The 25,471-nt window shown below is 40.2% G+C and overlaps 1 protein-coding gene across 3 annotated transcripts; it reads right to left on the bottom strand.

Annotated features, from left to right (window-relative positions):
- Positions 1-506: 506 nt before the first annotated feature.
- ube2d4 (ubiquitin-conjugating enzyme E2D 4 (putative)) lies at positions 507-14,282 on the bottom strand. 3 transcript variants are annotated; one of them, XM_024417566.2, is made up of 7 exons: positions 14,201-14,282; positions 5,522-5,585; positions 5,266-5,297; positions 5,080-5,157; positions 4,876-4,981; positions 3,616-3,709; positions 507-3,388 (listed from the first exon to the last, which is right to left on the bottom strand). In XM_024417566.2, exons 1-7 carry the CDS (start codon positions 14,261-14,263, stop codon positions 3,343-3,345), a joined length of 483 nt encoding a protein of 160 aa, XP_024273334.1. In that variant the 5' UTR covers positions 14,264-14,282; the 3' UTR covers positions 507-3,342. The 3 variants fall into 3 exon arrangements, with proteins under 3 accessions (XP_024273334.1, XP_024273335.1, XP_042176519.1); XM_024417567.1 differs by lacking the exon at positions 14,201-14,282 and adding an exon at positions 13,978-14,194; XM_042320585.1 differs by lacking the exons at positions 5,266-5,297; positions 14,201-14,282 and having other exon boundaries at positions 5,522-5,545.
- Positions 14,283-25,471: the final 11,189 nt, after the last annotated feature.

A 25,471-nucleotide genomic window follows, 5' to 3' on the forward strand; every position in this document is an offset into this window, starting at 1 on the left:
TCTAGTAAACTTGCTAACTAATTCAGTGGATGTTTAACACATTTCTAGTGGCAAATGTGTTAAATTGTAGGCATCGTAAAAAAGGCATAATCAACTCTATACATTCTCTGGAAAATGCAACTCCATGGAAGGTCAGTTCTACATCATTCATTGTTTTCCATAGAACACAAAGCACATTTTCTAAGTCTTCATACTGTTTGTGTTTCGTGAAATCCACTGACTTGTCTCTGAAAAAATTAACAATTCAACATGGCCTTCAGCTGGTTGTCTCTTTGGCCATACTCTTTCTTAACCATCTTGTCTGCACAGTATAGGCAACCATGGAGTAGAAACCTGAACTCCCCCAATCTCTGATATTTCATTATTTGTTTCAAAGTTGATAAAACCCTGATAACAGCCCGTCAGACCAGACATGGATAAAAAAATATACACTGAAAACTACACAGATGAGGTAATGTATATTTTACAATAGTTTTAGATGAGTCAAGAAATGAGTATGGAATTAATTTCAGAAACATAAAACAAAAAGGAGTTTTATTTTTTTAAATTGACAACCCAATTGTTATTTTCTGTCATGTGTATGCAAGGGGAGATCATTTGTTATGGGGATGGGAAGTCTTAATGACATACCTATAAAATTGAGATGCATTTATTTATGAAGGCTGGTCCTGAATTTCAAGTTAGCAAGGCTGTACATTAAAAAAATTAGTTGTCCCATTTACATATTAATTGCAAGTCTCTAGTGATAAAATGAAATTGATTTCCCTTTAGGGGAAACTAGCCCTGATAGCAATTTACAGTATCTATACACAAAATGATGGTTAAGGCTAAGATTTTGTCAGAGGTGTCAGGCAAATGAAATGTAAAGAAATCCCTGATATCTGACAAATGGTTGTGAAAATGTTCTCCAGAGTGCAAAGCATGCCAAGCTGCCTATCTTGACCTCCATTGAGAACCCATTGGACCAATGAGATCATTCAGTTTGTATCTCTTTGGCTCAAACAAGGATGTCATACTGAAAGAAACATTTGATGGATTGAGGCTGACTGCATACAAAACGGACAACTGGAAGACAGATTACAAAACTAAATAACTAAACAAAGCAATATATGGCACAAAATCAAGCAAGCAGTAAGAAATAAGTTGTGTCCAGTGGCATTACTCACTGCCTCAGTCTTTTTAAGAAATGGTTTGACTGCCAGATGATTGACTGTAGTCAGTGGATATTCAATTTGTTGCTGCTAAATTGTAGAACAATTGTGAAAAAGCAGTGTGTCAAAATCATAGCCTCATGAACAATTCTAAATGTAATTCATAATGACAGTATGCATCGGGCTCCTAAATCAAACCAGGCTACAGTATAGTGTAGACTAGAATACAACCTCTTTTCCACCCCAATCAACCTAAATGATCTTTCACTAAATCCATTAAGCGTTTCGATGACCAAATTTCTCATATCCCCCCCATACTTTTTATTCCCTTTCCATAGCAACAGACAATTTATAGCTCAAGACAGATGCAGTCTAACTAGTCCAGCACCTCCACTGGATTATGTTTACTTCAAATTTGATATTACTAATGCAAGATTAATCACAACGGTGGTCATTTTAGTGACAAAAAAAACTACAATCAAGCTTGCAGAATACTAGGTTACAAATGTATTGCCTATGTGCACTATTGTGGACCCTCTAAAAATAAAGAGAAAGTAAAGTTCCAATGATAAGAACAAAATGTCAAGACATGTGCTAAAACAAATATGCAGCTGGCATGACCCAGGTTACAGCTCATGTTAAGATGTAAAAGGCATGGGAAACATGTGAAACACCTAATGAAACTTCACAATAAACAAAAGATGAGTTCAAGTTACTCACTTGGGGAAGGGAAAAAAAAAAAAAAAACATAGATCTGCAACAGTTGTCATTAAAGAATGTATTTTCAAGCTCCCATCTAAATTAAAAATGACTCCAGTTTTAACCAATGGCATATTCAAAGCAATAGCATGTATGAACAAAAACTGAAAACATTCACATCATTGTGTTGTACAGTAAAACAATCTGTGATAACGGCGAGAAGTTGAGTAGGGAAAGCTAATGAATGACCCATGTCAGATAAAGTCTCCAAAGACAACTTCTGGATTAAAGCAGCATGTCAGTGTGCAACACAGATCTGGTCATTTTCATCACATCACAGGCCACTACAGTGCCCTTTCAGACAGGTGAGTTCAATATATACCTGAGCTACTGTATTTACAGGGTTGCACTAACGCCAGCCTCATGAACCATCCCAATCTCACAAGATTACATTCTGTTACGCTATGCGTGTACTCAACTGTATGGCTGGGAGTAGTTAAACTCAAGAGATGAGCTTTACCAGGGTTTAAGTGCTACCTTACAGTAGGATTTTATGAAGTAAGATGCTAGCCCTGGATGGATCTAGGACAAGAAGCAGGGACATAGACGACACAGGTGAGAAACGTGGTGGAGGTTCCAGAACTTTCTCCCTGGTCTCTTGCCCATGAGCACAGACGCCAGTCCAACCCAGGGCAACTCACCTTGATAGCACCTCTCCCCAGGCTCTCCAAGGACTACCTGTCACTGCATTTGGGACATTTCCAAATACATTGACGGATAAAATTAATTGGCTCAGGGGGATACAGAATGACTGTCTGAATCGTCTCACATTATGTCCGGGTGTGAGAGTTTGGGTAGAACCATCTCCAGAGTCTTAGTGAGCCATTGAACCACGCTGCTGCATATAGCCATGCACCTTTATGTGCTGAGCACTCCAACTCAATTGCACTTCTAACGTCTGAGAGGAGGTTGTTACAATAATACAGCAAGGCCACGAAATACATAAACATACAGTAATACAAGACATTCAGAGGGGCAAAGAAAGTACCGTTGAAAGGAGTGCGAACCAAGCTGCTAACTAGTCCCCTCCAAATTCAAAACCCAATGTTTCAGCATTCAGTAGAATAACACAATGATATCATTATAATAACAAGTGATCATAAGAATATGAATAGGAACACTGATAATAATAGTCACAATAGAAGTAGTAATAGTTAAAGTCAGGGTGTGGTCTGGACTATGGGGAGGTTCCAGTATTCCATAAGGGAGTGCTTTCAGGAGTCCCTTAGGCCTTGCTCAGCTGATCCATACAAGTCATGAAGAATGGCACATGGCAGCAGCTCGGCACTTAGCAGCCAGGTTGCACTGTCCCTTTTTTATCGCTTCCTTCTCCAACCAGAGTGTGTAGTTATGTTTCCCCTCTTGTTCGTTTGCCTTGTGTTAATATTAAACATGTGTTTCTTCTTTTAGTGTTTTCATTTCACAGGCATTCTCACATTGCATACTTCTGTGTCCATTCTCTTGCTAGTCTGTTGTACCTGTAAAACAAAATGGAAGGTTTGCGCTATACCTGAAAAACAGAACTAGCACACTTGTATTCTAGACCTTCACCACGGTTGACAAACATTGGTATCAAATGAAGGTCTATTGACCAAAATGTTGGCATTAAAATATACATTTAACTGTTTGAGGAGTAGGCCCTATTCAGGAATACCAGTATGCTGGAGTTTCAAAGCAAAGGAATCAAACACTATGGCACACTCACTTTTCCCTGTCAGCTTTGTACGTGTGTGCAATCTCTGGTACAAGAGGGTCATCTGGGTTCGGATCGCAAAGCAGAGAGCAGATTGACAAGAGAACTACAAAAAAATTGACAAGAAAATCATCAAAATTCAATAACTACATCTGAAACCCCTCACCCTGCAGACCCCCACAACATGTCAATAAAATGTTTATTTTAAATATTTTATTATGCAAAAAGGAGGCCAAATGCTTCTGTAACAGCTCTTAACCATGCATTGTCTTTAGGGGAACTAAGAGCCTTTAATACTTCTACACACAGCTTTCATCCATATTGCTATGACAGCTGTTGTGTTGACCACCTCTTCACCGGAGAGACAAAGTGGCACATGATAACGATTTCCCTTCAAGTCTAAGAATAATATATTTACTATTCTGACAACCATTTGAAGTAGAAAATAACAATGGATTGCTGAATTTGAACTAATTGTCTTGTACATTATACCACACACACCCATGTACGGTACATTCATGATACACACAACAACTGCTGCTGCCAGACTTATTATTATTACTAAATACTGCACAATTTAAACACTGGCCCTCCAAAACCCCCTTCCCAAAACACATATAAATATTAGATTATAAATTGTGCCTTCCTGTACTATAATTATGCAAAAAAAAAATGATATTCTACTGAGCCATATACTTTATATTCGTATTCTTATCTTTTATTATTTCTTATTGTTGCATTGTCGAGAAGGAACCTGCAAGTAAACATTTTGTTGGATGATGTATACCATGTGTATCCTTTACATTCGAATAATAAAACTTAAATACCTGGAGAGACATTGACTAGGTCAAACAATTGTTTCTTAAAATGGTAAGCCTTGTAAACAAACCAACTAAATGTGTAAGCCTACAGTTCTAAAATTAGCATGTTAGGAGAGATATGCGGTCTCTGTCCTTAAATCAATGCTAACATTTGAAAAGGTCCTATGCATTATATTTAAATATATTTTCCCTCATCATAATAAGTTATATTGAAGTAATCCCTGGAAATATTTCATTCCAACCTCATGTCAGATCCTATAGACTAGAGCTGGGCGATATTGACAGAAGTCCATGATAAATTGACAGAATTTTCACAATAACGATAAATTGAACAATACGTTTATAGTATACATCGATATCAGTAAAATGTCTGAAATAATTGGTTTGATCGGTATCAATTTTCTATTCATCATCCCAGCTCTACTATAGACAAACATTCATAGGGGCTTACCTTTTGATACAGTGAGTGCAGGCGACCATTGAGATCTCAATATATCCAGACAAATACTTCCATTACTGTTGATATTGGGGTGGTAGATCTTTGTTGTGAACGCAACCTGCAATTGAATTGAAACATTTTATCAACTAGCACATACTGCTAGCACTATGAATTGTTTCCTAATGTAAACTGATCTTATGCGCTTTTAAAACTCACCTTTGGTGGTTTGAAGGGGTAATCTGTAGGGAAGTGTATAGTCAAAAAGAACACCCCTCCCTGATAAGGACTGTCATTCTAAAAGAATAGAAGAAAAACATGTTTAGAAGGAGAAGAATACCTGTAAAAGCTTAATTGTTGCTAAGCTATATGTTAATAAGAGAAAAGGGAAATTAAATCACATACCGGACCCATTATTGTCGCCTGCCAGTGAAACACTAAATACAATTTCAAATGGGTTACAATTAATACAGAACAATGCAATGTCATAGCCTAGCCCATTGCATGGGTCCCACTCAAAAGTTACCTAAATGTGTGTATAGTGTAGGTGTGCATTTCACACTACTGAATTTCTAACAGGCTGGCACAGACTGTTTTTAAAAACATGACAAATATGTCCTTCATGTGATCAATATATAGGATTTATCCCATAGTTACTTACAATCATCTCCAACTGGTCCCGCTGAGCACTGTGCAGGCGGATCCCTCTGCAAATCTGTCAGTTCCTAAAGAGATGAACAATAATAGATCAATTACATTTTTGAGTCCACTTCTAGCTGATGTGGCAGATAAGGAAAACAATTCTGTCATGGATATACCTGTGTCATATGTTACAGATATACAGTACCAGTCAAAGTATGGACGCACATACTCATTCTAGGGTTTAGGGTTGCACATTTTGGGGAATATTCAGAGGTGGAAACTTTGTGGGATTTAAAGGGAATACATGGGAATTAACAGAAATATATGCAAATTAATACCATTTAAATGTAGATATTTTTTGCATTGGATATATTTACCATATCATATGGAGACAATTGCAAATGATTAAATCCTTCCAATAGAAAAAAAACTATTTAGTTATGAATTGGACTTTGAGTTGAGTTGTCTCTTCACATGGGATGATTTCACTGAACAAAAAGGGAATATTGAATGATCCCCAATGATCCATCGCATCTCCCAAAAACGTTTTCAACATACACCTGTAAAATTATAGTCTAGAAACTAAAGCTTTGGTTGTCTTCCTCTCAGGCTTCCATGTCTTCTCCCTGGACCTCCTCAATGTCCACCTCTTGAACATCAGACTCTGAGGCCTCGTCTTCACTGTCACTTTCCAACCTTGTTGAGGATGGCTCAGTCAGGCTCAAAAAGCCTCAAATTTGCCAGGATGGCCACCAATTTTTCAAGCCTTGTATTGGTCAGCCTGTTGCGTGCTTTGTTGTGCTTTGTTGTGCTGTCTCTGCCTGGCCGGTTCCCCTCTTTCCACTGGGATTCTCTGCCTCTAACCCTATTACAGGGGCTGAGTCACCGGCTTACTGGGGCTCTTTCATACCGTCCCTGGGAGGGGTGCGTCACTTAAGTGGGTTGAGTCACTGATGTGGTCATCCTGTCTGGGTTGGCGCCCCCCCTTGGGTTGTGCCATGGCGGAGATCTTTGTGGGCTATACTCAGCCTTGTCTCAGGATGGTAAGTTGGTGGTTGAAGATATCCCTCTAGTGGTGTGGGGGCTGTGCTTTGGCAAAGTGGGTGGGGTTATATCCTTCCTGTTTGGCCCTGTCCGGGGGTGTCCTCGGATGGGGCCACAGTGTCCCCTGACCCCTCCTGTCTCAGCCTCCAGTATTTATGCTGCAGTAGTTTGTGTGTCGGGGGGCTAGGGTCAGTTTGTTATATCTGGAGTACTTCTCCTGCCCTATTCGGTGTCCTGTGTGAATTTAAGTGTGCTCTCTGTAATTCTCTTTCTCTCTCTCTCTCTCGGAGGACCTGAGCCCTAGGACCATGCCTCAGGACTACCGGACATGATGACTCCTTGCTGTCCCCAGTCCACCTGGCCGTGCTGCTGCTCCAGTTTCAACTGTTCTGCCTTATTATTATTGGACCATGCTGGTCATTTATGAACATTTGAACATCTTGGCCATGTTCTGTTATAATCTCCATCCGGCACAGCCAGAAGAGGACTGGCCACCCCACATAGCCTGGTTCCTCTCTAGGTTTCTTCCTAGGTTTTGGCCTTTCTAGGGAGTTTTTCCTAGCCACTGTGCTTCTACACCTGCATTGCTTGCTGTTTGGGGTTTTAGGCTGGGTTTCTGTACAGCACTTTGAGATATCAACTGATGTACGAAGGGCTATATAAATAAATTTGATTTGTGTGTTCCCAAACAAGGAGCAGTTGCGCTCTGAGACGGCTGATGTTGGTGGGATTTGGAGGATGATGGAGGCAACAGGGGAAAGAGCCTCAGATCCACAAAGTCCCTTCCACCAGGTGGTTGATGAGATATATTGGCACGACTGCCATTTGCATCTCCATCCCAAAGCCCTTGCTTGGAAGTGTAATTCGCCAGACTGCCAAGAACCTTGCCCTCATTCAGGCCAAGGAGGCGAGACACGGTAGTGATGACACCATAGGCCTTGTTGATCTCTGCACCAGACAGGATGCTCTTGCCAGCATACTTGGGATCCAACATGTACGCGGAGGCGTGTATGGGCTTCAGGCAGAAGTCTTCACGCTTTTTGATGTATTTCAGAACTGCCGTTTCCTCTGCTTGGAGTAACAGTGAAGTGGGCAGGGCCGCATGGATTTCTTCTCTTACATCTGCAAGCAGAGTCTGAACATCAGATAGGATGGCATTGTCTCCCTCAATCCATGCAATGGCTACTGCTTTTGGTTTCAGGAGTTTCAGGCTGTTTACCACTCTTTCCCCAAATGCATCATCCAGGAGGAACATGGTCTAAAGCAGAGGAGTCCTACCCTCACATCACACCCATTGCCTGTGCTGCTCATGCATTGAATCTGCACCTCCGTGGCCAACCATTGTTCCTGTTCCCAAGAAAGCTAAGGTAACTGAACTAAATTACTATTGCCCCGTAGCACTCACTTCTGTTATCATGAAGTGCTTTGATAGACTAGTCAAGGATCATATCACGCCCACCCTACCTGATACCCTAAGGGCCAATCCAAATTTGCTTACCACCCCAATAGGTCCACAGACAATGCAATCACCATCACACTGGACAAGAGGAATACCTATGTTAAAATGCTGTTCATTGACTATAGCTCAGCATTTAACACCATATAGTACCCTCCAAACTTGTCATTAAGCTTGAGACCCCGGGTTTCGACCCCGCCCTGTGCAAGTGGGTCCTGGACTTTCTGATGGGCCGCCTCCAGGTGGTGAAGGTAGGAAACAACAACTCCACCCTGCAGATCCTCAACACCGGGGCACCACAAGGGTGCGTTCTCAGCCCCAAGTTTGGCTTGTCACCTAAAACACTCAAACTTCTACAGATGCACAATCAAGAGCATCCTGTCGGGCTGCATCACCGCCTGGTACGGCAACTGCACCGCCCTCAACCGCAAGGCTCTCCAGAGGGTAGTGTGGTCTGCACAACGCATCACCGGGGGCAAACTACCTGCTCTCCAGGACACCTACAGCACTCGATGTCACAGGAAGGTCAAAAAGATCAAGGTCAACAACCACCCGAGCCACTGCCTATTCACCCCTCTATCATCCAGAAGGCGAGGTCAGTACAGGTGCATCAAAGCTGGAACCGAGAAACTGAAAAACAGCTTCTATCTCAAGGCCATCAGACTGTAAAACAGCCATCACTAACATAGAGGCTGCTGCAACATAGACTCATCTCTGGCCACTTTAATAAATTGATTTAATAAAGGTATCACTAGTCACTTTAAATAACGCCACTTCAATAATGTTTACATATCCTCGATTACTCATCTCATACGTATATTCTATACCATCTACTGCATCTTGCCTATGTCGCACGGCCATCGCTCATCCATATATTATGTACATATTCATCCCTTTATATTTGTGTATAAGGAAGCTGTTGTGAATGTTAGATTACTTGTTAGATATTACTGCACTGTCAGAACTAGAAGCATAAGCATTTTGCTGCACTCGCATTAACTTCTTCGATATAGGGGGCGCTCTTAATTTTTGGATAAAAAACGTTCCCGTTTTAAACAAGATATTTTGTCACGAAAAGATGCTCGACTATGCATATAATTGACAGCTTTGGAAAGAAAACACTCTGACGTTTCCAAAACTGCAAAGATATTATCTGTGAGTGCCACGGAACTGATGCTACAGGCAAAACCAAGATGAAATTTCCAACAGGAAATGCCCCAGATTTTGAAGGCGCTGTGTTCCAATGTCTCCTTATATGGCTGTGAATGCGCCAGGAATGAGCCTACACTTTCTGTCGTTTCCCCAAGGTGTCTGCAGCATTGTGACGTATTTGTAGGCATATCATTGGAAGATTGACCATAAGAGACTACATTTACCAGGTGCCCGCTTGGTGTCCTCCGACGAAATTATTACGTAATCTCCAGCTGGGTGCAATTTTCCATTTGGTTCAGAGGAGAAACCGAACTGCCACAAATGATTTATCATCGAATAGATATGTGAAAAACACCTTGAGGATTGATTCTAAACAACGTTTGCCATGTTTCTGTCGATATTATGGAGTTAATTTGGAAAAAAGTTTGGCGTTGTAATGACTGAATTTTCTGTTTTTTTTCTTAGCCAAACGTGATGAACAAAACGGAGCGATTTCTCCTACACAAATAATATTTTTGGAAAAACTGAACATTTGCTATCTAACAGTGTCTCCTCATTGAAAACATCCGAAGTTCTTCAAAGGTAAATGATTTTATTTGAATGCTTTTCTTGTTTTTGTGAAAAATGTTGCCTGCTGAATGCTAGGCTTAATGCAATGCTAGCTATCAATACTCTTACACAAATGCTTGTGTAGCTATGGTTGAAAAGCATATTTTGAAAATCTGAGATGACAGTGTTGTTAACAAAAGGCTAAGCTTGTGAGCCAATATATTTATTTCATTTCATTTGCGATTTTCATGAATAGTTAACGTTGCGTTATGGTAATGAGCTTGAGGCTATAACTACGCTCCCGGATACGGGATTGCTCGACGCTAGAAGTTAACAGCTGCTAACCATGTGTATGTGACCAATAAAATGTGATTTGATTTGCTCGTGTTTCTTGGCCCAAGCAAGTCTATTCTTATTGGTGTCCTTTAGTAGTTTATTTTTTTATATTTCACCTTTATTTAACCAGGTAGGCCAGTAGAGAACAAGTTCTCATTTACAACTGCAACCCGGCCAAAATAATGCAAAGCAGTGCGACAAAAACAACACAGAGTTAGACAAACCAACAGTCAATAACACAATAGAAAAGATCTATATACAGTGTGTGCAAATGAGGTAAGGCAATAAATAGGCTGTAGTGGTGAAGTAATTACAATTTCACAATTAAACACTGGAGTGATACATGTGCAAAACATGTACGTGCAAGTAGATATACTGATGTGCAAAGGATGTAGTGTGGTGGTTTCTTTGCAGCAATATGACCATGAAGGCCTGATTCACACAGTCTCCTCTGAACAGTTGACGTTGATGTGTCTAACATGAACTCCGAAGCATTTATTTGGGCTGCCATTTCTGAGGCTGGTAAATCTAATTAACGTATCCTCTGCAGCAGAGGTAACTATGGGTCTTCCTTTCCTGTGGCAGTCCTCATGAGAGCCAGTTTCATCATAGCGCTTGATGGTTTTTGCCACTGTACTTGAAGAAACTTGCAAAGTTCTTTAAATGTTCCAGATTGACTGACCTTCATGTCTTAAAGTAATGATGTACTGTCATTTCTCTTTGCTAATTTGAGCTGTTCTTGCCATAATATGGACTTGGTCTTTTAACAAATAGGGCTATCTTCTGTATACTACCCCTACCTTGTCACAACACAACTGACTGGCTCAAACACATTAAGGAAAGAAATTCCACAAATTAACTTTTAACAAGGCACACCTGTTAATTGAAATGCATTCCAGGTGACTACCTCATGAAGCTGGTTGAGAGAATGCCAAGAGTGTGCAAAGCTGCCGTCAAGGAAAGGGTGGGTACTTGGAAGAATCTCAAATATAATTCGTTTTTTTTTTGTTTAAAACCTGTTTGGGATAGGGGGCGGCATTTTCACGTTTGGATGAAAAGCGTGCCCAGCGTAAACTGCCTGCTACTCAGTCCCAGTGGCTAATATATGCATATTATTAGTAGATTTGGATAGAAAACACTGAAGTTTCTAAAACTGTTTGAATGATGTCTGTGAGTATAACAGAAATCATATGGCAGGTGAAAACCTGAGAAAAATCCAACCAGGAAGTGTGAAATCTGAGGTTTGTAGTTTTTCAAAGCTTTGGCCTATCGAAAACAGAGTCTATGGGGTCAAATTGCACTTCCTAAGGCTTCCACTAGATGTCAACCATCTTTAGAAACTTGTTTGAGGCTTCTACTGTAAAGGAGGGGCTCATAAGGGCTCTTTGAGTCAGTGGTTTGGCAGAGTGCCACGAGCTCATGACGCGCGGTCATGTGAGAGGTAGCTCTCATTCCATTGCTTTTCTACAGACAAAGGAATTCTCCGGTTGGAACGTTATTAAAGATTTATGTTAAAAACATCCTAAAGATTGATTCTATACTTCGTTTTTGGACTTTGTCTGGACCTAATGCTCGCGCCTCATGAAGATGGATTACTGGGCTGAATGCGCAAACAACAAGTAGGAATTTGGACATAAATTATTACATTTATCGAACAAATCAAACATTTGTGGAACTGGGATTCCTGGGAGTGCATTCTGATGAAGATCAAAGGTAAGTGAATATTTATAATGCAATTTCTGACTTCTGTTGACTCCAACATGGCGGATATCTCTTTGGCTTGATTTGTCGTCTGAGCGCCGTACTCAGATTATTGCATGGTGTGCTTTTTCTGTAAAGTTTTTTTGGAAATCTGACACAGCGGTTGCATTAAGGAGAAGAATATCTTTAACTCTGTGAATAACACTTGTATCTTTTATCAATGTTTATTATGAGTATTTCTGGAAATTGATGTGGCTCTGCAAAAATCACCGGATGTTTTGGAAGCAAAACATTACTGAACGTAACGCGCCAATGTAAACTGAGATTTTTTTGATATAAATATGCACTTTTACAAACAAAACATACATGTATTGTGTAACATGATGTCCTATGAGTGTCATCTAATGAAGATCATCAAAGGTTAGCGATTCATTTTATCTATATTTGTGCTTTACGTGACTATCTTTGGCTGGAAAAATGGCTGTGTTTTGTGACTTCGCTCTGACCTAACAATCATATGTTGTGCTTTCGCTGTAAAGCCTTTTTGAAATCGGACACAATGGGTAGATTAACAAGAAGTTTTTCATTTTGGTGTATTGCACTTGTTAATGTGTGAAAGTTACATATTTCTAAAAAATATTTTTTAATTTTGCGCGCTGCCTTTTCAGCGGAATGTTGTCGAGGGGTGCCGCTAGCAGAACCCCTGGCCATAAGAAGTTTACACTTTTTTGGTTACTACATGATTCCATATGTGTTATTTCATAGTTTTGATGTCTTCACTATTATTCTACAATGTATAAAATAGTAAGAATAAAGAAAAACCCTGGAATGAGTAGTTGTCCAAACTATTGACAAGTACCGTATATTTTTTCTAAACAGGCTGCTGTTGTCTCTGCAATTCTGCATATCTTGGAAAAAACTTGGCATAGGTAGTCACATCTGGGTTGAGTTCACTGGGTCGTATTTTTGGACTGGTAGTCCATACCCGTTTCAGTCTGTTCTCTTCTGTTTGTTTTCTAGTGAGTACGACCCTGATTCAGACACAGTCACACACTGACTGAGGAAAATTATGTGGAAATTTATTCAGATATTGTGAAATAGGCTACACCACATAGTTTGACAACGGTTGTCTGGTTGAGCACTGAGTTTGGGGGTGGGGGGGGTGAAAGATGTAACAGCCAAATTAACTATCAAAGCCTCTTCTCAAATTTGAAATTTAGGCTAACATGACCAATTACTATACAGGCCCCGTCTGTACCATACTGTGAAGTGATGATAATGTTACACCCTATAAATGGTATTACCTTTATTACAGTGAGAATAGAGACAAAATTAAAACAGACCACTGTTTCAATTGTTCGCCAAATTCACAAAACTAATATCCCTACTAATGAAAAGTTTCATTACAGTGAGAATACAAACAAAATAAAACCAGCCCACTGCTGTTTCAATTGTTCACCAAAGTCACATATGTTAGCAGTTATGGTGTTTACTAGCAGTGTACCATTTGAGTTTATATGGAATGACATCACTGTTATTGTTGTACAGCAATCAGTACACTAGTTAGTTAACTATTTATGCAAACGCTGTCCATTCTGTTATAAATACACTTGCTTGCCCCAGTGCCCCATTTGCCATTCCATATATGGCAACATTGACATTGGGGTTCAGTATTTGGCAACCTGCAAACAGCTGTCATATGTCACGCGTGCGCATTAGTTTCCAGCACACTCATTCATGATGGAGCAAAGATGGCAAAAGATAGCTACCGCTAGCTAGCAATAGCAACCTAGCCCCAAATTGTACTCTTACCGGGTTCGTCTGACAAATAAATGACTAGCTAACTAGTGATTAAAAAAATAACAAATACACGCAAAATGTAGTCATATTACTTGTACCCCAACCAAATGCAATTGGTACAGGCCCCTTTGTATTATCTAACGTTAACTAGATGGGAGGACCGCTAACTAGCAAAAAAAAAAATACTGTCCTGCTAACGTTAGCTAGCTAACAGCTTACTAGCATGCAATGCGTCAATTGCAAAGGGCCACCATTGGTTACTCGTCTTTGTCTATATGTGAAGTATTCAAGGGGAGCACAAATAAGTGTGTGTTACATGAAATGTGGAGAACTATAACGTTTCTGATTGTAAGCATAACTATTTAGTTGACTAACGTTTCCGTTAGTTGCAACGCAGGATGACAGGAAGAAATAAGCAAACAATAACAAACACTCACCTTTTGAATTCTTTTCAACGCCATTGCTCGTTTAATTAGATATGTCTCTCTAATACACTGGCACAGATAATTTGGGTTAAATTACGATGTTTTTCAAACCAGTTACTTTGTGTATATAAATAATGTAACTATCGTGGGATCTTTCGAATATAACTGTAGTTTCCACGGTAGAAGGTTGGCTAGCTTTCTCATCCACTGAGGTATAATATAAGAACGTTCTCACCCCCTCTCTCCTTCCACTGCTGCTGGAGAGGAGTTCCGGAATATCGCGAGACGAGAAATGCATTGGACAGCTGACCCTAACCAGACAGGAAGAGGCGAAGCGAGAGGGATAACAGGGCCCAGATAGCATAATGTTAGCAGTGTGGTTAGGTTTATGTTTGAAATCACATTTTAAGAAGATACATTGTAGAAATATGCGTGTTTTATGACTTTGTGGCTGTAATAACTAGTGACGACCAGGCACAACGACGATATAGTGTTTTTTTTCTCAAGGTTGGCGGGATAAATACTTATATAGGTACACTCTTTACAACCTAATCATTACAAAACGTCTATTTGATCAAATAAGCTATTCAATGTTTTGTTAACCAAATTAAACACTCATTGACCTCCATACAAAAACTTTAGGTACCTTTCGGTCTTACATTCTCCCGACTGCCGTTCCATTTTTGAAGACATTTATTTTCATGCTTAGAGTGGCCACTAAAGTATCTGATCAATTTAAAAGATATTTGTGTCGTAAACAAATTTTTATACATTCTGAAATGAAATATCGGCTTGGGGCGTAAGATGTGGCCTTATAGCCATTTACAATCTATTAGGCCTACGCTTTTTGGCCTAGCTACCTATCTGACAATGAAGGCAGTTATTTTATAGACATGAGCATCGATTTATTGACTGCCCTTTTGTAAGTAAAGAAAATCTATGCTTCTCATATTTTGGTTAATATTTATTCATATTTGATTTAGATCATGTGTGGTGCAGATTATCATTGTGTTTTAGCTGGATGAGAAGAACCAACATTTTTTGGTTTCTAAGTGGGTATCCTGTTTGGACCACAAAGATATTCAACATGATTTACGGTTATTCCAAAAAGAGTCTGATCCTGCCAAGATGTGGTAGGTACAAGACATTACAATTCATTTTAATGGAGAGCTCAAACAAAATGACCATATTAAGCATACATTTACAGGGGCAATCTGCAACCAGTTAATACACAGCAGCACATACAAAACTTCATAAACCACATGTGAGCCTCTGACCACAAGATGTCCCTGTTTGACTTCAAGGATAAGCAGGGCCCACTGATCTAAGGGCCCTGCAGTAAACTCACTCAGCTGATGAATCATGCCCACCATTATCAGAAGTATACTGATAGTGCTATTAAGAAGCTCCATAGCAGCTATATCAGTTTGTCAACCATATTTGTGTATATTTCAAAAGTATAGGGGTGCACTCTCACACAGTTTGACTGGGATGAGAAAAATATGTTTGGATCCCAAATTTGTGGAGGTAATTTTTCTGCAGAGTTTGCATAAACACCTTGGATTGATATTTTTTTTGCCATTTATAACCATGTAGTAGAATATGTAGATGTATTATATTATATTTCTTCAGCATGATACAAAACAACAGTTATGCAAGTTGTTAGGTTCTAAAGAAATGTATGAAACATTTAGCCAACAATAGGCTACACTACATAGTCCCGCACATTCATTAGCAGAAACTTTTAAATGTATACATTTGCTTTAAAATGGATTTTTCTATATAGCTTTGTCAAGTACAATGGTGATAGACCCAGGGATTGTTCAGTCAATATCCAATCATTGTAAAGGCGTATTCATCTGTGAGTCAGCTGCATCCTCCAATTTCTGCACAGCCTTGTCTTGCAAAGCTCTATGAGTTTCCCTTTATATGTCTTAAACAAAGGTGAAAAAAGAGCTCTCATTATTTTAGTGAGTATCTATGAATGGGTGGCAGTGTTCATCCTTCTTAAATGGCTGATTCAATGTCAGGTTGATGATCCCATCGTCAATGTGACACTGAGGACCATTTTCCTTTGGAAAGCTAGCGATTCCTTAAGATAATATCTATTGTTTGCTCATCTCTGCGCTCTCAATGACCTGCCTGTCCTCAGGGCCTGCCTATAATCAGATTCAGCCAACCCAGCAGTAGAGGTAGCAGTTCAGGCCTTGTGCAGCAGGGGCCTTGTGTGCTGACTCTGCCTACTTGCTAAGAACATTCAGCATGGAGTTGTTTCCCCCACACTCTCTGTTGGCCTCAAGACTGAGCTCGAAAAACCTCCCACAGTCATTCCACCACTGTCTCCCTCTTAGAAATTTAAATGTGCACTGTTTGGCTACTGTGGGCTTTAAACTTAGATCATCTGGGTGACTACCACTAGAGAGCCCTAACCCATCATACATCCTGCACCAATAGCAGATCTACATTCTTTAAAAAAAAACGTTCCTACAGTATCTAGAACCTAAAAGGTTTCTCTGACTGTCCCCATAGGGGAAACCCTTTGAAGAACTATTTTTTGTTCCAGGTAGAACCCTTCCCACAAAGGGTTTTACATTTACAGTGGGGAGAACAAGTATTTGATACACTGCCGATTTTGCAGGTTTTCCAAAGTATGTAGAGGTCTGTAATTTTTATCATAGGTACACTTCAACTGTGAGAGACGGAATCTAAAACAAAAATCCAGAAAATCACATTGCATGATTTTTAAATAATTGACTAGCATTTAACTCAAAAGGGTTCTACCTGGAACCAAAAAAGGGTTGTACTTGGAACCAAAAAGGGTTCTCATATGGGGACAGCTGAAGAAGCCTTTTGGATCCCTTTTTTCTAAGAGTCTAGGACTGTCTGTCAGGGTGATATGGATTAAAAAAATAACTTTCTTGGCAGAGAGCAAGTACAGTTTGCTTGTTTCTTGGGTAACCCATTACCAAGGGGTTAGGGAAATCCCCACCTATCCCTTGTAGTGGGGAGTTTTTAGTTACACGTTGGTGCCCCCAGACCTAAAGTTATGTATGTGTCTTGGTGTGGATGCCCTGGGGACAGGTATGATATGGGTAGGGTGGCGGGATGGCTGAACTCTCTCAACTGAAGACAATGTAATAAAGTGGTGTAATTTGAGAGCATGGCGGTGTCTGTTTCTTATGACATGTCTCTCTCGGACCAAGAGTCAGAGGATTCATCAGAGGATTGTCCCACTATCAGGAACGAAGGGTTCTTGTCATTTAATTTCTCATACCCAAGCTATATTTTAACATGTTCCTTTATTGAGTTAGTCTCCGCCAGAACCCCAAGCTAAATCTGCTGTAACAATGCACATAGGTTCACAATAATTTTCACAATAATTCCAAATAGGTCCTGCTTATGTCTGAATTATCCAATAAACGCTCAACCAATTAAAGTTGAGCTCAGCCTCTGAGAGCCCCTCGAGGTACTCTACCTTAACCAAGTCCATAGCTGTTCTCAGAGGTTCTTATATGGAACAAAGATCCATAATTCCTACTTACAGAGAGATATTTGTACACTCCCTGTATTAATGTTCTTGATTTGATTATACACTCTCAATTGTGTGCAGTCAATTCTCATGTTTGCAGCGAAGTCAGCATCTTTGGGCACAATCCCATCCTTCTTTGACTAGGCTATTGAAAAAGGGAATTATGTGCAGTGCAATCACTTATTCATGGTCAATTTCCTTGACTCTGATTTTATTTGGTTTGTCAACGTTTAGATGGCAGATGATGGCCCATTGACCCAGTCTAAAGGAGGTCTGAATCAGCCCACAACTATTCCTCATGACAGTGTAAGCACTCGTGTGGATGATGTTTGCCACAACCTACCAATCCGACACACCAAATCCTTCTCAGATTGACTAAACCTCCCTGATCTATAAAGGTTCTGACAGGTAGACCAGACTGACTAGCAAGAGTTCCATGGGCACAAAAAGTTACCTATCCAAATTTCATCTATCGGATAGGATTAAATGCATAGAAATATAATGAATAGGACGGGTCTTTATTGAGCCTGGTTCTGACCTCAATAAACCACATGGACTCAGACCAGCAATCCACACAATAGTTTTTTTTTTACTAAGCAGATATATTAATAAAGACCATGGGACATCATACCACACATTACTGTGAAGTATGAAAATGACAAAACAATAGAACAAATATTTCCAAGGCATAGATGACAACTTTTGTGGCACTGTATATATTTTCAAATATCCATTTTAATGGTGCAATATAAAAGTCTACAGAAGTTACTCCCTATCTTAGACAATGGAAATTCAAACCAGCTGGTGCAGGACTAAGCATTAGCCTGCATTGGTTTGTTGTGTGAGGGGCATGTTCAAATCTTGTTATGATACAGTGGTGTAAACATTTATGGCCTCAGGGATGTACTCATTAAATGGCATTATTTGCTTTAACAGTTACCAGAGTGAACTCTGCAGTGTTTAATTGGATTAATTGGTGAACAGTTGCGGGGGTGTCTCATTTAGAAGCAGGGGTCCTTGCCCAATAACACTTCATTTATTTGTTTCCCTGATTAACATAGTTAAAAGCCCATGATCCCAGACATGCCATTTATAGACATAACTCAGGGGTGAGACCCGCTATCTGCCCCTGGTATTTTCATAGTTTCAGCGGGACCGCTCCCCCCTGTAGGAGTGGGGGTATGTTATTTACTTTGGAGATTCCAATATGGACATTTCTTAAGAAGGCTTTTCATTCATTCTTGTGCTTACACGTTCATAATTGGATCAATCAAAAGCATTCCGATAACTTTTTAAAGTAACACTTTCTTCCAACCGCCTTTGTTTAATGAATCTATATTGCGTTCTACTGCACCCATATTGCACTACAATGTAAGACTTCTTATAACAAATCATAACAACTCATGGGCTTTTATAATATGGCAATGCATTACACATTGGTAGTTCAAAGTGTTACAAATATGTTATGCAAAAAACAACTAGCCTACACACCATTTGCTTGAAAGGTATAATCTATGACACCATAACTGACTAATACAAAGTGAAGAAGGGATGTGCAAAAGAGGAGGTGGGCCAAGTCAAACAAGGCCATCAGAAACAATTTTAGCACCTTTTTGTGAAATAAGAGGCCATTGTCCTCTACAGGATTACATCAGCATGTTCATCAGGGAGACCATTGTAGCAACAATAAGACCAGTCAGCCGCCCCACCCTCCCTGAAGATTATTTGACAGACCCTCATAGTCTCAGACAGACATGAGTACCCATCCCCCCCAAGGAGCTATGCACATTACGGCCCTACACAGACCTCCTAGACATTGGATGAGGAGAGAGGGAGCCAAATCCTCTCTATATACACTACCGTTGAAAAGTTTGGGGTCACTTACAAATGTCCTTGTTTTTGAAGAAAAACACATTTAATGTCCATTAAAATAACATAAAATTGATCAGAAATACAGTGTAGACATTGTTAATGTTGTAAATGACTATTGTAGCTGGAAACGGCTGATTTTATTATGGAATATCTACATAGACGTACAGAGGCCCATTATCAGCAACCTTCACTCCTGTGTTCCAATGGCATGTTGTGTTAGCTAATCCAAGTTTATAATTTTAATTTTTAATTTTAATTTATAATTCTAATTGATCATTAGAAAACCATTTAGCAAGTATGTTAACACAGCTGAAAACTGTTGTGGTGATTAAAGAAGCAATAAAACGTGTCTTCTTTAGACTAGTTGAGTATCTGAGTATCTGAGAAATTAAGGCTATTCCATGCAAGAAATTGCCAAGAAACTGAAGATCTCGTACAAAGCAGTGTACTACTCCCTTCACAGAACAGCGCAAACTGGCACTAACCAGAATAGAAAGAGGAGTGGGAGGCCCCGGTGAACAACTGAGCAAGAGGACAAGTACATTAGAATGTCTAGTTTGAGGAACAGACTCCTCACAAGTCCTCAACTGGCAACGTCAACAGTGGAGAGGCGACTCCGGGATGCTTGCCTTCTAGGCAGAGTTGCAAAGAAAAAGCCATATCACAGACTGGCCAATAAAAATAAAATATTAAGATGGGCAAAAGAACACAGACACTGGGCAGAGGAACTCTGCCTAGAAGGCCAGCATCACAGTCGTCTCTTCACTGTTGACGCTGAGACTGGTGTTTTGCGGGTACTATTTAATGAAGCTGCCAGTTGAGGACTTGTGAGGCGTCTGTATTAACTTGGATTGGCTAACACAACGTGCTATTGGAACACAGGAGTGACAGTTGCTGATAGTGGGCCTCTGTACGGCTAAATCAAATCAAATCAAATTTTATTTGTCACATACACATGGTTAGCAGATGTTAATGCGAGTGTAGCGAAATGCTTGTGCTTCTAGTTCCGACAATGCAGTAATAACGAACAAGTAATCTAACTAACAATTCCAAAAAAACTACTGTCTTATACACAGTGTAAGGGGATAAACAATATGTACATAAGGATATATGAATGAGTGATGGTACAGAGCAGCATAGGCAAGATACAGTAGATGATATCGAGTACAGTATATACAGTATATACATATGAGATGAGTATGTAAACCAAGTGGCATAGTTAAAGTGGCTAGTGATACATGTATTACATAAGGATGCAGTCGATGATATAGAGTACAGTATCTACGTATGCATATGAGATGAATAATGTAGGGTAAGTAACATTATATAAGGTAGCATTGTTTAAAGTGGCTAGTGATATATTCACATCATTTCCCATCAATTCCCATTATTAAAGTGGCTGGAGTAGAGTCAGTGTCATTGACAGTGTGTTGGCAGTAGCCACTCAATGTTAGTGGTGGCTGTTTAACAGTCTGATGGCCTTGAGATAGAAGCTGTTTTTCAGTCTCTCGGTCCCAGCTTTGATGCACCTGTACTGACCTCGCCTTCTGGATGACAGCGGGGTGAACAGGCAGTGGCTCGGGTGGTTGATGTCCTTGATGATCTTTATGGCCTTCCTGTAGCATCGGGTGGTGTAGGTGTCCTGGAGGGCAGGTAGTTTGCCCCCGGTGATGCGTTGTGCAGACCTCACTACCCTCTGGAGAGCCTTACGGTTGAGGGCGGTGCAGTTGCCATACCAGGCGGTGATACAGCCCGCCAGGATGCTCTCGATTGTGCATCTGTAGAAGTTTGTGAGTGCTTTTGGTGACAAGCCAAATTTCTTCAGCCTCCTGAGGTTGAAGAGGCGCTGCTGCGCCTTCCTCACGATGCTGTCTGTGTGAGTGGACCAATTCAGTTTGTCTGTGATGTGTATGCCGAGGAACTTAAAACTGCTACGCTCTCCACTACTGTTCCATCGATGTGGATGGGGGGGTGTTCCCTCTGCTGTTTCCTGAAGTCCACAATCATCTCCTTAATTTTGTTGACGTTGAGTGTGAGGTTATTTTCCTGACACCACACTCCGAGGGCCCTCACCTACTCCCTGTAGGCCGTCTCGTCGTTGTTGGTAATCAAGCCTACCACTGTTGTGTCGTCCGCAAACTTGATGATTGAGTTGGAGGCGTGCGTGGCCACGCAGTCGTGGGTGAACAGGGAGTACAGGAGAGGGCTCAGAACGCACCCTTGTGGGGCCCCAGTGTTGAGGATCAGCGGGGAGGAGATGTTGTTGCCTACCCTCACCACCTGGGTAGGCAATGTAGATATTCCATTAAAAAATCTGCCATTTATAGCTACAATAGTCATTTACAACATTAACAATGTCTACACTGTATTTCTGATCAATTTTATGTTATTTTAATGGATATAAATGTGTTTTTATTTTAAAAAACAAGGACATTTCTAAGTGACCCCAAACTTTTGAACGGTAGTTAATGTTGATATTCAACCCACCACATGCAGACTTTGAGCATGTTGAGAAAGGAGGAAAACTTTAAACACACTCAACCATAGCTAGTGATCCTTGGGGGGTAATCATTTTAGGGAGGAGCCTTGTACCCCCTGTGTCTGTCTTTCTGTCTGTCTTTAACTGCAAAGCTGACAACGTGCCTGCTGGAAAAGTTGTTTTACTACACTGCCATTGCTATGAGTAGTCTCCAGAGCCTTAGGTAAGGTATAGTCCTTTGCATTAACTAAGACAGTTGTTGCTGTATCTGGAACCATCACAGCCTGAGCATTAGTAAATGCTTTCCAGCCGTTTGACTTCTGATGTCTTATTCAGGTTTTCATTTCGCTAAGCTTCCTTGAGAAACAAAGAAGGGATTTCCTCTCAAACAGTAAGTACTCCTGGTACTAGTCTAATCAGAAAAAACATCAGTCAGAGATGTAAACGGTTGACTACCTGAGCCAACCCAGCCACGTGATAATAAAAAAAATCAGTAACATGAGACCAGAGTACATCTCATCTTCGTTTTCTCAGGCATGTTTTGGTGCTAGGCAGAAAGAAGGCGGTACTAGTACACTTTTCCGTGTGCTTATTGACACCATGCTGCCGCTCTCGCCTTCCATTCTGAGAAGATCTGTTTCTGAATACTACCACCACACAAGTGTGGAATTTGGAAGATTTGATTTACTTCTTTACTCGTATTTCCTATTGATGATGTTTATATTTTTTCAAAAGGGTGGACAGAATTTTTGAAATATGTATTGGCCGTCGTATTCGTCAACTTATTCAAATGTAGTGCTTGGACAAATGTAGTTCTCAACTGGATATATTCTATATGAACCAGGGGGGTTGGTAAGAAAAGGCGCTTTATTTCTCAACAAAAGAAGTACCCTCTCCATTGACTGTGTCCATGACAGAGGGCTTTTTATGTCTTGTTGAATAAAAACAACAAAAGATAGAAAGTCCAATTACTTCATGAGTCAACCTTAAAAAAAGGGCACAATCAACCTATACAAAAAGAAAGGCAAAAGGCAAACAAAAAAGAAAATAACTAAAATCCTTAAACTTGTTTAGATTATGCACTCTGACGGATGCAATCTTTTGTGAGTAGAGACAACATGTCTTCCCTAGCCATGTCCTCATCTATTACTCTCTCTCTTTCTCTTCTCTCTCTTTCTCTGTCCCCCTAACCCCTACCCCCCACACACTCCTTACCAGGGACCATCCCCCATATGAGCAGACACTGAAGCCCACAGATAAGTGACGGGCGTGTCCCTATTTAGTGTAACAATAGCACATCCAAACATTAAGTAATCTATAGCTAATTTCAGAGCAGCAGGTTTGGACGGTGCATACATCAGCTGACAAGACGTGTGGAGCTGTTCTTGCATTTTATGAATCAACAGGAGGCATTTGTGAGTGTGTGTGTGTATGTGTATGGGTTTGTGTGAAAGTAAGTGAGGGCCCTGTCCATCCTGTCGCACAATAAACAGTTTGTTTCCCAGGAGCACCCCTCATGTTCCTGTTGTTGGCTACGTCGCTGATCACTGGGAAATGTCCTGGCCTCTATTGTCCAGGGGTCAGGGGTCACAGGATGCTTCTAAAGGCCCAAAGGGGGAGGTGAGAGGTTGGATGTGAAGCATGATAAAGAGCCTTCCCCTCTAGAGAAAAGAAAACATTAAAATGTACTCTTCTTGCTCTCTTGTCTTTCTCTCTTTTATTCTGAAACACCGTTATTTCAAGAGTTTTGTTCGAACTAAAGTAGAGTTTCTGGTTAGAATAGAACGTCTGACCATTTCTTAATAAACTTCCTGACTTTACTGCCTTTAGTTATTTTCTCATCTGAGTAGACCACTCTTCCCTCTTCGCGTTCTATGTATGTCTTAATTAGGTACTTCAATATAGGGATTTCCTTCAAAGGGGGACATAGTATACATGCTTTCCCACAAAAGTATGGGAATTACATTTTGACCAAATTGGAGGTAATGCAGATCATTAAATAGAAAAAAACAACTAAGAAAGGACTGCTTGTGTCTTGGGTTCTCTAGCATACAATGCTGCTTATACCTCAGCTACAGAACGACAGGCCTGGCAAAGTCTATACTGGAAGGTCCTGTCTGAAAATCATGCTGAATAGTTGATAAATTAACAGCTTTATCAACAGAATATTAAATACAATGTGTGACATTGTGTATACAAAGCTCGTTTTTGAATCTCGTAGTATGACTTGGAATTGTACATACAAAGAAGAAGCAGACAACCATTACAAAAATCGGAGAAATGTCTCAGACTTGCTCTCTCTTGAAACTGCTATGCTTTGCAAAATTAAGGTTGATGCACAGCAGCTGACTGTAACTGCTTGCGGTCATGCATACCTATATACAGTATGATAATGTAATGATCTCTCCCAATAATTTGCATTTATCTAAACAATAACACATCATACTCCCAGACCTTTCTTCAAGCTGAGGTGTATGCCAACGCTATTATGCTTGCACTCAACTGAAGTGTACAGGGGGATAGAAGTGCATAGGAGCTTTTTTAGCCACAGTGGGTACCTCAGGTAAAATCAGAATAATGGAAGCCAAATATACAAGGGTAAGAGTCATTTTCTAAAGAGAGACAGAAGTGGCAGAAGTGTATGACAGCCAGAGTGGTTGTGGTGCAGAGGTTTAAGAATACATCTAAATCAGTAGAGCACAATGTTTAAATTGTTTATCATAAATTGTTGTGCATATCCTAATCTAAAATTAGCTTGATGTGGGATTCAAATGCCCTGCTTGCTTTACAGGGGAATACGTTAATTATTTCTCTATTGCTCAGTGTACACATGCTCTTGCCCTTGAGCTTAGTGCACTTTAACCAAAGAGAGATTTAAGACCTCCAGTCTGTCCTCAAACCTTGTCTTGAGGGATTTGGATGAGTCTATGTGCGGTCTCTGGACATTCTCAGAGACACATCCATATTTTTTTTATGGTACTAGGACTTGAGCTTTCTGTGATATTCCAGATGCTCTTTGGTCAGGATATTGTCAGGTTACTGCATGTTTATCTTGACATGTTATCTGTTGTGTCATCAACACACAGGTTGTTATGGTACATTACAGTAAATTATAAAGATGCAAAATAGTTTGTTAACAGTATTTGTGTAATAATACTGCAGCTCTCAAAGTCCTTAAAGCTCTGACTGCTATGAACTAATTGCTACTCAATAGATTGAAATTCTACTTTGAACAAGCAGTCAAACTTTTTGCGTACAGAAAATGATTCTGAGTGCTTTTTGTAGTTGTATCTGTGTGAAGGCTTAAAGTTATATGCAACTGAAATATGATTCAGTGTATGTGTTACACTCGGCTTGTTTTTCATCCAACAGCGATTCGGAGCATAGTACTTGTAGTTTGAGTTACATATCTTGTATTTTCCTCGAGTCTCCAACCCTCACCCCTTCTTGCCCTCACCCATGGCCATGGATAGTTTAGTTTCATATCAGGCTGCAGGAAATGGATCTTAGAGACATGTTACTATTGGTTTCAGTACTTTGTCAAATGTTTAATGAGACAAACAACACTGTCATTGATGTCACTATTATAAAAGCTGTATTTCTGCATGTTATCTGTTCTACACTGA

This window comes from Oncorhynchus tshawytscha, linkage group LG04 (genome assembly GCF_018296145.1).
Source record: "Oncorhynchus tshawytscha isolate Ot180627B linkage group LG04, Otsh_v2.0, whole genome shotgun sequence".
Lineage (NCBI taxonomy): Eukaryota > Metazoa > Chordata > Actinopteri > Salmoniformes > Salmonidae > Oncorhynchus > Oncorhynchus tshawytscha.